This window comes from Dermacentor andersoni, chromosome 5 (assembly GCF_023375885.2).
Source record: "Dermacentor andersoni chromosome 5, qqDerAnde1_hic_scaffold, whole genome shotgun sequence".
NCBI lineage: Eukaryota > Metazoa > Arthropoda > Arachnida > Ixodida > Ixodidae > Dermacentor > Dermacentor andersoni.
This window is the reverse complement of record NC_092818.1, coordinates 137,615,653-137,628,855: the sequence shown is the minus strand read 5'-3', so window position 1 is coordinate 137,628,855 and position 13,203 is coordinate 137,615,653. Positions and strand designations below refer to the sequence as shown.

Below are 13,203 nucleotides of genomic sequence, written 5' to 3'. Positions count from 1 at the left end.
AAAGAAACCAATGTGGTAAAAGTAATCCAAACCCCGCCAGTGTGGCATCTCTCAGTTTGTGTTGCTTTGATATGTTAAACACCATCATTCAGTGAATGCTTTCAAAGCGAAGATTTGGTCGCCATTATTGTAATGCTCAGCGTTTGTTGTTGTTTCCTCATCAGATATATTTGTTAATAATATATATATACTGCTTCGGCCACTGGGTATGTGTCCATTCCTGGCCAATCCCCCAGAATAGATGTGTCACTGTGACACAAGGGGTATGAGGCCTTAAATGTATTTAAGTATGTGTCGTACTACTCTGTGCCTATGCCTCTCATCAGTGTTCTTCCCTCAATGAGTATCATACATTGCATTCGTCCTGGTGACGCAGGCAGCTAACAGGTACAGGCTGCGAGGCTCTATCGGTGTCATCCACCACTGCTGCTGCCTCGCTAATTCAAATAAGCTTTGCATCATTTGGATTTCGACATTGCATTGGATCTGCATGGTTTTTGTTCCCCGACTCTGTGCAGGTCCATAACAATAGTGAAGGATGTCTTCATTGATGGCCTCGACGATGGGGTGCTCCAAAGAAGGCCAGCAGTGGCAGCAGCCCAAGCTCCTCCAAGCCCTCAGGTGAGTGTGACCTATTTGCCTCTGCATGATACTTTAGAGCGGCAGCTGGGATGGGGACCATCCAGCTGCATTCTCAGCATCACCATGGGTTACCGCCATTGGCCATAGTAGTTCCCCAGTAGTGATCGCATTCATGTTGTCAGGATGACACTAAAACAGACGATGTAACACGTACCTCAGTCATTTTTTGGGCACTTAAGAAATACTTAATTGAGCCAAGGCTTCTGGTTAAAGCCACAAGGCGTGCAGAACGTCATTAGATTTGATATTCGGGCTTCTTTGTCTCTGAGCCATCTAAATTGTTCCACGAAAGTGCTCTGCTCCCACATACTTTGCAGGGGCTTGGCATCAGGCTGCCTGCAACAAGTTAACCCTTTAATGATGGAACGTATAAGTACCCAAAAAATAATGTTTAGTTTCTCTATAAGTGGTGCTAAACACACTGAGAATGACCATAATCAATGTAAAGAAAAAAAAAGAAATTTGTGAGAACTTTTTGTGCAATAGGGGGAAAACACCAGGCAGACAACTGGAAGTGAGCTTCACCCCAAGCCAGATACGCCTTTGTTTGGAATTTGTAGAGACACCTCTCGCCATATGTTAACCATAGGGGTACATTTCATTTGCTTTGCATCATTTGTGTGAACCCACTACCGCGGGAGATCTTGCATCGGTCTTTCTCCTCTGACAATGCCTTCAAGAGGAAGCGAATTATGTGGCAAACATCATCCTCATCCAATGTTCATGCTTTAAACCAACAAATTATGCTTACTGCCTGTCATTCAGTGTTGACCGAAGGCATTTATCCAGAAACTTCGTACTGAATACCAAAAGTCAGGGAAAAGAGATTTCTGGTATGTTGCCTGTAGTCAACACTCTTCTATAAAGGGTTAAAGGAGTACTTACAATAGATTTTTGCTTGCAATTTATTGACAAAAAATGAAGGTTCAAGCCCTCCTAAGTTCTTGGAAAAAATACCAACCTGCATAATAGCAAACAAAAATATTTACTGAATACATCCAAATCTGATAAGAAAATCGCATCCAACACAAAGTGACCTTCACTACGTCCAATATTTGGCTTAAGCGTACGCACCTATTGGGGAAAAAGAAGTTTCAGTCAGGTCTGTGAAACAGAAACACAAGCATGAGGCCTCCAATGGGCCACCAAAATCAGCCAGCAAAGTGTATTCTGCAGGTTTTTATGGCCTTTCAGCAGCTTGCTGGACCAATGCATGGCACGAAAACTACAATAAATTATGTTACTTCTGCAGTTAATTGCAATTGCTCTGTGTCATAATCTCACAATAAGGTTGATAATGCCAGGTCAGGCATCTTGAGCCGAACTTTCATATAAATTAAGACGTTGTCAGGTTTTAGTAAGGGTGAAAAACCAGACAGTGCCAAAACTGTGTTAAGAATCTAACTCTTTATAGAACAAACTTGTGCCCAGAAATACAAGCAGCACACAAAGCATAATGACACCTGCGAGCACAGTCGTGAGTCATCGAAATCTGATCTCATGAGTCGAGTGCATTTACTAGTTACATATGACTCATAAATTCCAGTGTAATCGCTGGTGCTCGGGTATGTTTGAGAATGTATGCCGCCATTTGCATTGCACATGCAATCTAATTAAACGCTTTTTTCACTACAGAATCAGTGACAGCATTAGCGAAAGTTCCAATACATGTAGGCACGTCTTGCACCAAGCAATTGCTTTGTAATGTTGGTTAGCTGTCGAAAAATAGCCACTGGAAAAGATAAACAATGTATGCATGTCAGTATCTTACAGGTGTTTCCCAACCTTAAAACTTGCGTAAATGTTGTCATTTTATGCTTGAATGAGTATTTGGTAGTTTCTGCAACTTCAAAAAGTATGTCTTGGTACTCCTTTAACCTTTATTCTTTCTGGCATATCTCAGGCAGCATTCATGAGCTGTGTATTTGGTTGCAGGTGTGTCCCAAAGTACCAGTAGCCCCAGTAGCTCCTGCATCACCTGTAGCAGCAGCAGTTGTACAGCCAGGGCCTCCGCAGGTTGCAGAAAGGGAGGAAAAGGTCACCACTCCACCAAAGGAGATCATTTACGAGAACCTAGGATTTTTAAATCAAGCAGTAAGTGCCAACTTGGAACACCCTGCAGCTGCAATGTGATATGTTCGGCAAAAAGAAAGAGTACCATATTTACTCGAATCCAATGCGCACTTTTTTTTTCTGATAAAATGGGTCCAAAAATTGTGTGCACGTTAGAATCGAGTACGACCCTAAATCTGCGTTACGATATTGTCATTGTCATTTCAAGATGGCCACCTCATACGCGCTTTGAGCCTAGCTGCCGTAGCTTTCTCCATGTGCTGTAGTACGTGTGCTTAGCCAATGCTTCCTTCGGCTTAGGTTAGTGCACCATCTGTATTCCTGTTTTCTGCATTTGCTCTGTCAGCATGGAAGTGTCGACTGCAAAGACATGTGGAGTTCATCCTGATGCTACAATTAAAAGGAAAGCGATCACGTGTGCGGAAACGGACGGAAATCGGGCCACATCACGGGCGTTCGTAGTTGCCGAAACTTGCATGCGGGACTGCCGAAAACAGCAGGAGAGGCGTACTACACCAGCAGCTGCTAGGTACGATGCGGCTGCAGGGCCCCTATCTTGAAAGTGATCTGCGACGGAGACAAGAGTCTACGCATCTAGGTGCACCGCGCTGTGTTCTCGTCGCTTAGTTCGCGTTGAAGCGAGAGGCGGCACAAAGGTCAATTCCCTCGCTCCTGCTACCGTACTTCCTCACTCCAGCGTTTAAAGAGTTTCCGCAGTTATTGAGTGAGACGTGTTCATGTTTGCTTGTGTGCATGTGACACCATGCTTGTTAATTTAGTTAGTAAGCGAACATTTAAAAGTTTATACGGCCGATAAAACTACTATCCTTACTTCTCGTATAGCTGTCTACTAATTTGCTATCGTCATCGATGCTTCGCCTTTCAGGCGAAACTATGACTTTATTTATCGCAATTCAGTGTATTGGGAGTAAATCTTTTGTTTTTTCCAAATGAAAGAAAGTTGTATTTCTGTATGAAAGAATGAGGTGTGCGGTACTGTAAAGGACATTTCTTTTCTTTAGGTCACAGCAAATGGGTGCGCGTTACAGTTGGGGACGGGTTTTTTTTTTTTCCCCTTTTTTTGGGGTCACGGAAAATGGGTGCACATTACAATTGAGTAAATACTGTAAGTTTACTAAAAAGTAATGCTAAAGAGAGAGACTAAATGAACTTAGATCGATGAAGTATATTTTGAATACTATATTCATCAATTTCATGGTAAATGATTGATTACTAGAAGAGAAAGTGAAAGTCAAACCATTTTTTTTTTTTTTTTTTCATTTTCGCACCAATAACCCAGTGCCGGTGCATCAGTGTGATGTCATTGGTTCCAAAGTATTTTCTCGTATTTAGGCTATTGTGCCTCTTTAAAAAAAGTTCTTGAAGCTTGTTAATTTCAGTCTTTGGTTCTCTAAGGCGCCCCTCACCAGGTTTGGCCACTTTAAACACACAAGCACAGTGCATATGTCACACACTGAGAATCTTGTCTGCAAAATATTACTGTGCTCTGCACCGCGAAAACAGCTAAAATTCTAAACCAAATGTCGCACGTCATCCTTCTTGAGAAGTGCAGCTTCCAGCCAGAGAGCCAAGGTAACATGCACAAACATCGTGACCCCAAATGCAATCTTGGCAATGTCACTCACTGTGACACGTTGCTTCAGTAAACACGCAGCGCCACCACCAGAAATGCGCCACACAGTTAAATAGGAAGAGGAATTGAATGGAATATGTTCGAGCAAAAAAAGCATAATACTAGCCACAGTGTGTGGAGCCAAACAAAGGGAAGACATAATGTAGAAGTATAACTAATTTTTATTTTTGGTGACCCTTTAACAACAGCAAGAACTGTTAGCTGGACAAATGCAACTGTCAAGTCACGACAAAATTTTATTCTAACAGACCATGGTCTCCATTGCTGTAGGGAAGCACTGTGGTGCTTATGCTGCAACAGAGAAATGCTGTTGATCCTTTGCCTTAGCAGCAAGCCTAAGCATCCAGATAGACTAAATATAGGCTGCCTTTAGTGCAAGCCTTCATGCACAAGAATTTCTTGTAGCCAATTGAAGCAGTACTACCAGGGTTGCCGGCACTTCTGGTGAGCTAGAAATTCTGAAAGAAAGTGCACCATGTAGGTGCTTGGCACTTTGCATGACTTAAAGTAAACAGTTTCAAAAAGGCTTAGTAGTTGCAAGCTTTGAAGTACCGTTGTCAGTGATGTTCTTCCTAAAGCTGTCTGCCAGTTGAACTGCACAATAGAAGTGAGCAATATTGACAGTACTGCTAATGTTCCACCTTCTTGTTTGTTCCTTCGCTTTATGTTTTACTATATAGCGTGTGCAAAATATGATTTGGCACCTGAAAGGAGATTGAACGTGGCTTCTGTGATATCAAACAAAGTTGCAGAAAACAGGTGACCCTTATCATGACCTTGAAAAAGTTATCCATACAGGAACTTCAGGTATCTCATATGACCCAGCAGTTCGGTATTGACATCAAATCCTATGAAAAATAGTGTTGGATTTTTAAGGCGATATTACAACTTTTATTTTAGATGGTTATTCAAAATGCTCATGCTTATGACAGGGAGACTTTATAGCAGAGCCTCTGCGAGAAACAAAAAGAGCCCTGAGGAAAGTGCATTGCCTAAGGAAATGAAGAGCTAGGAAGATACATGTGCACAGTGTAAAAAAAAAAAAAATGTTGCACACTACATCATGCTGCATGTTCTTTTTTTGTCATGTTTTATTTGTGAACAGCAAAAAATCTTTTCATAGGAAATTTAGTTACAAACCAGCACTGCTGTCTGTGCAGCCTTTATGTTTCCAGTGCATGAACCTTAAAGAGGCGCTGAAACACTTTTTGAACAGTAAGCAAATAGACAGCTTTAGTTTAGCGTACGCTATACTATTGCGCACGCTATAAAATAGCCGGTCATCTCTGCACATGCGCAGAACACTAAACGACCCATAGCGTATAGTGTACGCATGCTATTTGTCAGATTTAGCATTAGCGTCTTTGCATGGGGTTTGTGGAGTTTGCGTGAAACATGCAGGCAGTCCCGGCTGCCCGCTTCGAATTGAATTTGGTGTTGCTTTTGTAAGATGCACTCAGTTTGTAGCAAATGACTGTGTAAACGGCTTTCGCTTAGTCTCAGGCCGCTTCGACAACAGAGTGTTATGGACAACCTTGTGGTGTTTTCGAGATTGCTTCTCTCGAAGCCTAACGAAATAAACATTCGAGATGTCAGCGCCACCTATTGCTACAGTGAGGAGATAACCGCAACGACAGCATATGGCCTCTGAGATTCAAAGATCTTGCAGGCCAACTAAATGTGTAAAAAACAGGCGCTTTAGCATATGCTATACTGTAGCATATAGCGTGCAGTATAGTTGCATACGCTATACTAAAGCTGTCTAATGTTGCCAATCTGTCATAGAGGCTGCTGTAAACATGTGAGCCAAATATTACTGCACTGAATGCAGCAGGTAATTTACAATCTCATGTCATAAGCAGCGAAAGATCACTTGCTCTTGCTTCCGCATTGTCATCATGCAGCAGCATCAAAAGCATGGCAGACTAACGCCATTGGTTGGTTTCGGGATTGTGAGAAAATTCTCAGTAACACATAATTGCACATTCTTAGTTAAATAAATTAAACATACATACATGTGATATCAAAAAGATGGAAAAATTATTTCATCTATGCGCTGCCAGCTGCATCTCCTGCGCGTGACCTGCATTGAGAGTCACCGCAGCAACCAGGGGCCACAATGAGCCCTTTCGCCCTATTTCGCCGTAGGGTGCCTGAATGCTCTCCTCCACAACCCCACACCGTGCGTGGAGTGGGGAAGAAGGAGAACCATTTTGGCTTCTCACCTACGTAGCTTCTAGCATTGTTGCGGAGATGAAGAGAGAGAGAAAGCCGCGTATAGGTGCGATAACATCTCTACTACTTGAAGGATATGAAAAAATGTAGTGGCATGAGATTTGTGAGACGTCTTTTTATAGTGAGGCCATTCTATGATTACTTAGAGTAGTGTTTCAGGGCCCCTTTAACCACTTTAGATGATTCAAGCTCCTCCATTCCAAGCCATTCTGAAACTGTCGATGCCACTCCCTAAACCATTATAATAAGAATAAATTATCAAGGCTAATTGGTGTACCACTTCAATGTTTTGTGCAAGACAAGCTTGTCTGCTCTTGTGAAATAAGCAATTGGTGCAAGTTCCAGGAAACTCTGTCCTCAGTATAAGAAAATGCTGAAAAGGTAACGCCCCTAAACACATGTTGTGATCAGCAGGATACAAGTCACGAGGGTGTCTTAAAAGGGTGATGGTTTAGGCTAGTTGGTTTTCTATGATGTGTGGTGCTGCGCTTGTCCTCGTTTTTCTGTGTCCCTTGTCCCGCTTCGCGCTGCGCCACGCAGTCTCAGGACAACTTAAACCCTTGAAAGTATTTTGGGGCAGGTTTTTTTGTGCACAGTGAATATACTGACAACAAGACTCTTAAAGAATTTCCATGGCCTGAACTTTATCAATCCATTCCTTAATATACCGTACTTGCACAATTATAACACACACTCAAACTTTGCTCAATTTTCACATGCTTAAAATAAGGAACTAAACATGCACATGAATGTAATTTATAAATTTATAAAAGAAAAATATAGTGTGTCCCCACATTCACGATCAGAAAATATGAGACGTGCAGAATTTTCACAGAAGGGACACTTTCTCTTTAATTTATCTTTCATGACTGAAGCTGCGCATCGTCCCTGCCATCTGTGCTTCATTGGCTCAAGGTGCCAAGCACATAATGTGGTATTCTCGACCGATCACTTTTAAGAGATACTGCTATCACTTTCACAAGATTTTAAGTGTCTCAGCATCAGACTTGTCAAAATACGTGACCTGGCACTCTGTACTGATAGTGAGCTTGGTAAAGGACCAGAAACGCTGGTGGCCGTACATGCCGGGGCATCCAGTGCAGAGCCGCACAACATCTCGTGAAAGTAATAGCATCTCCGAAAGGGATTGTAGTCTAGCACAAGGTGAACTCACAGAAACCTTGAAGAAAACATGCTCTGCCGCCATCTCATGATGGTGATCACGCTGCATCTGACAGCTTCGACAGTAGGCTGTCGCCAATGCTGCGAAAGCGGTTTTGGTTTTTATCCTGTTGCAATGCACAGGAAATTTTCGGACCCAATGTTTTTTGGAAAAGGAGTGCCTTTTAGATACATGCAAAATACAGCAAACCCAAGAAATTTTGAAAATTTGTTTCAAGCTTTTCAGTGGTGCTTTACCAATGCGCGAGTTCTCTGCTGTTGCATACACTCTTTGAAACGTAATTTAAACCCAGTGCATGCCTCTTTGAGAAATTGGCAACATAACCATGTGTCCTGTTTTTGTATCTTTTCATTCATCCTTTCAAAGGCAAAGCAGGAAAGCACCAAGGTCAGCATGAGTCCACGAAAGCTCTACGTTGCTCGACATGCAGAGCGAGTCGATTTTACATTTGGAGCCTGGCTGCCGATCTGTTTTGACGCAGCTGGTAAGAGTCAATTTGCTCGTATGCATGTTATGTTGATAGGATAGGCTGTGATCAATGCGCCTTGTTTTCATTTGCTTCATTTATGTGGAATAGATGCGGAACCACCATTTTAACACCTGCTTTTTCTTTCGAATTGTTTGCTTGTTCTGGCTGGTGAGGTTTTTTTATTGCGAAAGCAATTATGTGGACACTCCAAGTGAATTTTTGCCATCGCCATGAGGTTCTGTATATGTAATTAGGTACATATATGCTATATGCCACGCCATGCTATATGACATAGAGTCTGTGCTGGTTATAATGCCATACTATTCTGTCACTAAAGTTGCTCGTACCAGGTCTTACATTCTCGACAAAATTACTCCTCAGAATTTTGAATGTGGCAGCCCACAGACAAATGTCATAAAACTAAACACCAACACCGCATGCCTTTTGTCTTAAATCTTCTTACACTTAAGTAGTAAAAGTGTGAAGCAATAACGGAGCTGAAACCTGAAAATGTTGTAATTTTATTGGCGCGGCTGTGCACTACCTCTGGGATCGGCCCAGGAAAGAGGTTTGAAACATACCTGATACGGAGAAGTATCGCTAAGAAATGCGTTGGCTTTAAATAATAACCATAAATGAAATTATCGGATGGCAGGATTCAAACGGAGAACCCCTCGCTCAACAGCTAGTTTTTACTTACTCAGCTTAATTTACTTCAATTCATACTGCCACTACAGCTACTAGTCTTACACTTCTTGTAATATTCGAACATGTTGCTATCGCATTCATTGCTTCACCCTTATGGAAAAACTGTGATATTTTTTAATGTGTTACATCTCTAACATCATCCTTAATACTTCCGTGTTTGTGCTGCCATGGAGGGAGCTCAGCTCTGTTTAAAAAGTGACGTGGTTCTTAAGAAACCAAAAAGTCAGGAAAAGAATATATATTTTTTTAAATAGTATTTGGATAGCTGTAGGCAGACTGATTATATCCCTTGTAGTTACTAACCGTCTAGCACTATAAATATTTCAATATTGTTTGTTATATTCAAGTAACAGTGAGCCTTGTTTCTTCTTTTTTTTTTTCATTTTCACAAAGCGCAAATTTTGGTCTTTGTGCAATCTTTCAGGAGTGACGTCTCGGTCATCAGGGCATCTAGAATCATAATTTTTATTACGGCATGTAGCTAAATGAATTGTGCAGGCAGTGGTAGGAGCAGATATTCAAATTTTGGTTCAACTTTTTGTTTCTTGGCTGTACAGTAAATAAGTCAGCTACATTTTGAACACAACACATTCAAGTGCTGTATAATTGTTAATACTTGATATACTAAAAAAGTATTCCTACCATTGCAAACCTTATGCTTCCTAGTGTTAAGCTATGTGCCTAAAGCCATATTTTGGTGAGTAGTCCTTGCTCCATTGTTCCTAGAAACAATAGTAATCTACTTCTAATTAGCTTTGGATCTAATAGGCCTATTATAAAGATGAATGCATACCTGTAATCAGCATAAAAAGACTAAACAATATTGTGCAGTCTCCATGAATTCCGTAAATAAGGCTTTAAAGAAGGCTTTAAAACCGACTTCCTTAAGGAGTGCTGATGCAAAAATCTTGTATCTATCTCATTTTGCTTTATGTACCAGGTAGTTGTAGACACCATAATTACAGTATGAAGCCCCAATTCTTGTAAAAGCACAGCGAATAATTCTTTAAATATTCTTTTAATGCTACTAAATGCACCACTGCTTGTACATAAGGTAGGAGACCTTACGTACAAGCATGACTGATATTGGAGGTAGGGGACTCATGGTATCATAAGCCACTCATGCCTGCCAATTAGGCAGCCTGGTGCAGTGGTTGAAGGTTATTCAATGACTGTACCGCTGGAAGCTCACTGAAAGTTTGCCACATGACACCTCTGGCAGCCATCATCATCTTCCTTAGCCACCTTTTATACATGTCACACTCCGGTGCGTGTGTCTCTACCTCGTGCTCTGAGCTGTGAGATTAAAAAAGCAAGAAGAATAAAGGAGAGCTTCTTTTGCTCGTGCTATCACTCCAAATGGTTCTCAGGTCTTTCACTCGCCCACTCACTCATTGTTGTAGTGGACCTAACCTTGGTCCCTATAACATGGTGACATGGACCTAATGTAGCGCGTTTCTGCAGTCTTCAGCTTCTGGAAGAAAAAACCTGAGTGGGCATCAGGAGTGGCACTTCAACTGTTATAAAATGGCGCCGACAGCTGCACTAGATGCATAGGTGATAAGACGCAGTGGCACAACATGTAGAGGATGCACCAGCAGGGTGGCATGGGCCAATCCACCAAATTTGCCCTTCCACCCTTCTTCATTGCGCATTTCTCTGCATTCGACATGGGTTAAACTGCATACTCCACTTTTCTGGCATTGCAGGAAGTCTATCTTACCTCCACCAAATACAGCAGTTACATTATCGGCTTTAAAACTTTTAGGGGCCCATGTTATGATGATGATGATTGTTATTATTATTACCTGTGGTATTTCGTAGCACAAGGTCCAAGTGTAGCCAAAGAGCACCAAGAACTTAACAATGTTGCATTTCTACTGTGGTAGCCAGGTGTCTATAGTGTTGTGCTGCTGAGCTCAAGGTTGCGGTTTCAATCCCGACCGTGGCAGCGACATTCCAATGGAGTGCACCTATTGCTTTGTATTGTGCATCGGGGGCACATTAAAGAACCCCAGCTGGTCAAAAATTAATCCGTAGCCTCCCATCTACAGCATGCATCATAATCAGATTGCGGTTTTGGGACTTAAAACCCCAGAATTTAATTTTTTCTTTAATGGCAGGTGGAATAATGAGTGGTTGGATGGAGTACAAATAATGCACATAACATGGCTATACAGGAGCTTAAAAGTTGATGGTGGTATAGCTGCCTAACAAATAAATATATAAGCCTTAGAAACATGGGCTGCATGAGTGCAAGTGTGTGGCATGTATGAAAGTGTGGCTACGCGTTGCATTAAAAACGGTAAATTAGTATTTCACCATTTTCTCTGACTGCCCACCTTGTGGCACGCCTGTTGAATCCATCATCATCATCATCAGCCTGGTTACGCCCACTGCAGGGCAAAGGCCTCTCCCATACTTCTCCAACAACCCCGGTCATTGTTGTGTTCATATAGGAGGTTGTGGCCAAGTACTGCACCAGGGTGGCCAATCCTGCTCTGGTGAGGGAGTGCGTTACCGGTTCTGGTCACCGGGATCAGGCCACACTCCAGGCCTGTTTGTGCAATCCATATTCTCCTGCAATGATGACCAGTCATGTGATGATCAAAAGGGCAATTCACTATATTGCGTACTTTTCTGCGTAGATGCAGTCTTTCTGTGAACTGTAACAGTAGCTAAGAAAGTGTTGTGCACCCATACATCAGGGGTTCGAGTCATGCAGTGGATTTCATTGAAGGAATTATTGCTGCAATGAGGCCCCATGTAGTATGCACAAGAGACCCTGACACTTTGTTTCTCTCTCTCTCTCTCTCTCTCTCTCTCTCTCTCTCTCTCTCTCTCTCTCTCTCTCTCTCTCTCTCTCTCTCTCTCTTTTTTTTTTTTTTTTTTTTTTTTTTTTTTTTTTTTTTTTTTTTTTTTAATGGCGCTTGCAAAGGCAGATTGAAAGGAGGACCTGCAAATGCGCAGCATTTAATGTGCCGAAATATCCCGAAGGGACAGTTCAAACTTCATGAACTTGCTCTTCCTTCCTGAGCTGTTTTGCTGCAACAAACAAGCAGTATTGCCATTCTTCTCCGGTTTCTCTTTCTTGCTTGTAGTGGTGTTGTTTTCTGTGTATAGGGGTTAACATCTGTTGTCGATTACTTGGTGAAAATTCATCCCTGCATGTGAACTCATTTAAAATGTTGCACTTTGTGTCGTAATAAAATAAGTAATATAAAGAAATGTTTGGAGATGCGGTTTATACTCGAGTATGCTGTATCTAGGGGATGTGGAAGCACATGCTTCTGCATGTACCAAGTGAAAGTCACAATGAACAGTCCTTTGATTTGCTTTGTTCGTGACTTGATAGGAGGTTCTCGAATCATGCTAGCTAGAGACGACGTCGTTGTTGCTGCTTTGACTCATGAATTGCGAGCAATACTCCTGACATAGTCAAAGCCCACCATTGCTTGTAAAGTGGGACATTTCACTGTCCAAAATAAATAACAAATCATAGTTGTGCGCAAGCATTCTAAAATTCAAAAGACAAATGAGTAGTCTTTACGGTTAGATTTGAGAATTTAATATTTGATGTGAAATATTTGCGTCTATTCAAATGGATACAACAGTTGTTGCAGTCTATGGGAAGAGGAGGCACTTCCGAATGATTCTGCTACAAGAGAGTGCACGGAGAAGGTCATTTCTGCACAGTAGTTTCCAATCATTAAATAAGCACGCCTCACATTAGGCAGCCTGTGAATTTGCTGTCACAACTTAATCAAACCGAATTGTTGCACTTCGCCAATCTCACCATGTTCGTATTCCATTAAAATTATGTGTGGTGCTGTAGTATTACTCTTAACGCCTTTAACAAGCACTCACACTGCTATGCGCTTCCTTCAAGTTGAAGAGCTGTTTCTTGTTTGTTTCATTTCTTTCATGATGTACCACATACAATTGCTTTTCAGTTGTTTTTCATTTATAAGCTCTCCACTTGACCTGGCATCCAGCAACTCGCTTTGCATGTATTGAATAATGCAAATGAGCCTTCTTTTTATTTCTTTTCAGAGTGGGCTCTGTGCAGCCTTTGTATTTCACTTTGTTTAGAAATTGAAAATATTAGGTATTCGACGTGATTTGAAGATTTAGTTACGTGAACACTCGTAATAAATAACAGTAAAGGCACTGTTATTACTTGCTACTGATCAGACTATTGTTCATATTCCTTGCCAGAGTTCTTGAGCAGTGAAGGTA

General features: G+C 41.6%; 1 protein-coding gene across 2 annotated transcripts in view; it reads left to right on the top strand.

Annotated features, from left to right (window-relative positions):
* Epp (Ecdysteroid phosphate phosphatase) overlaps positions 1–13,203 on the top strand; it is a 65,319-nt gene that overhangs the window by 31,131 nt on the left and 20,985 nt on the right. For both annotated transcript variants that reach the window (XM_050178683.2, XM_050178685.2), the window contains 3 exons: positions 519–621; positions 2,578–2,736; positions 8,154–8,271. In XM_050178683.2, the coding sequence (XP_050034640.1) occupies positions 519–621; positions 2,578–2,736; positions 8,154–8,271 (380 nt within the window). The remainder of the gene's footprint in view (positions 1–518; positions 622–2,577; positions 2,737–8,153; positions 8,272–13,203) is intronic.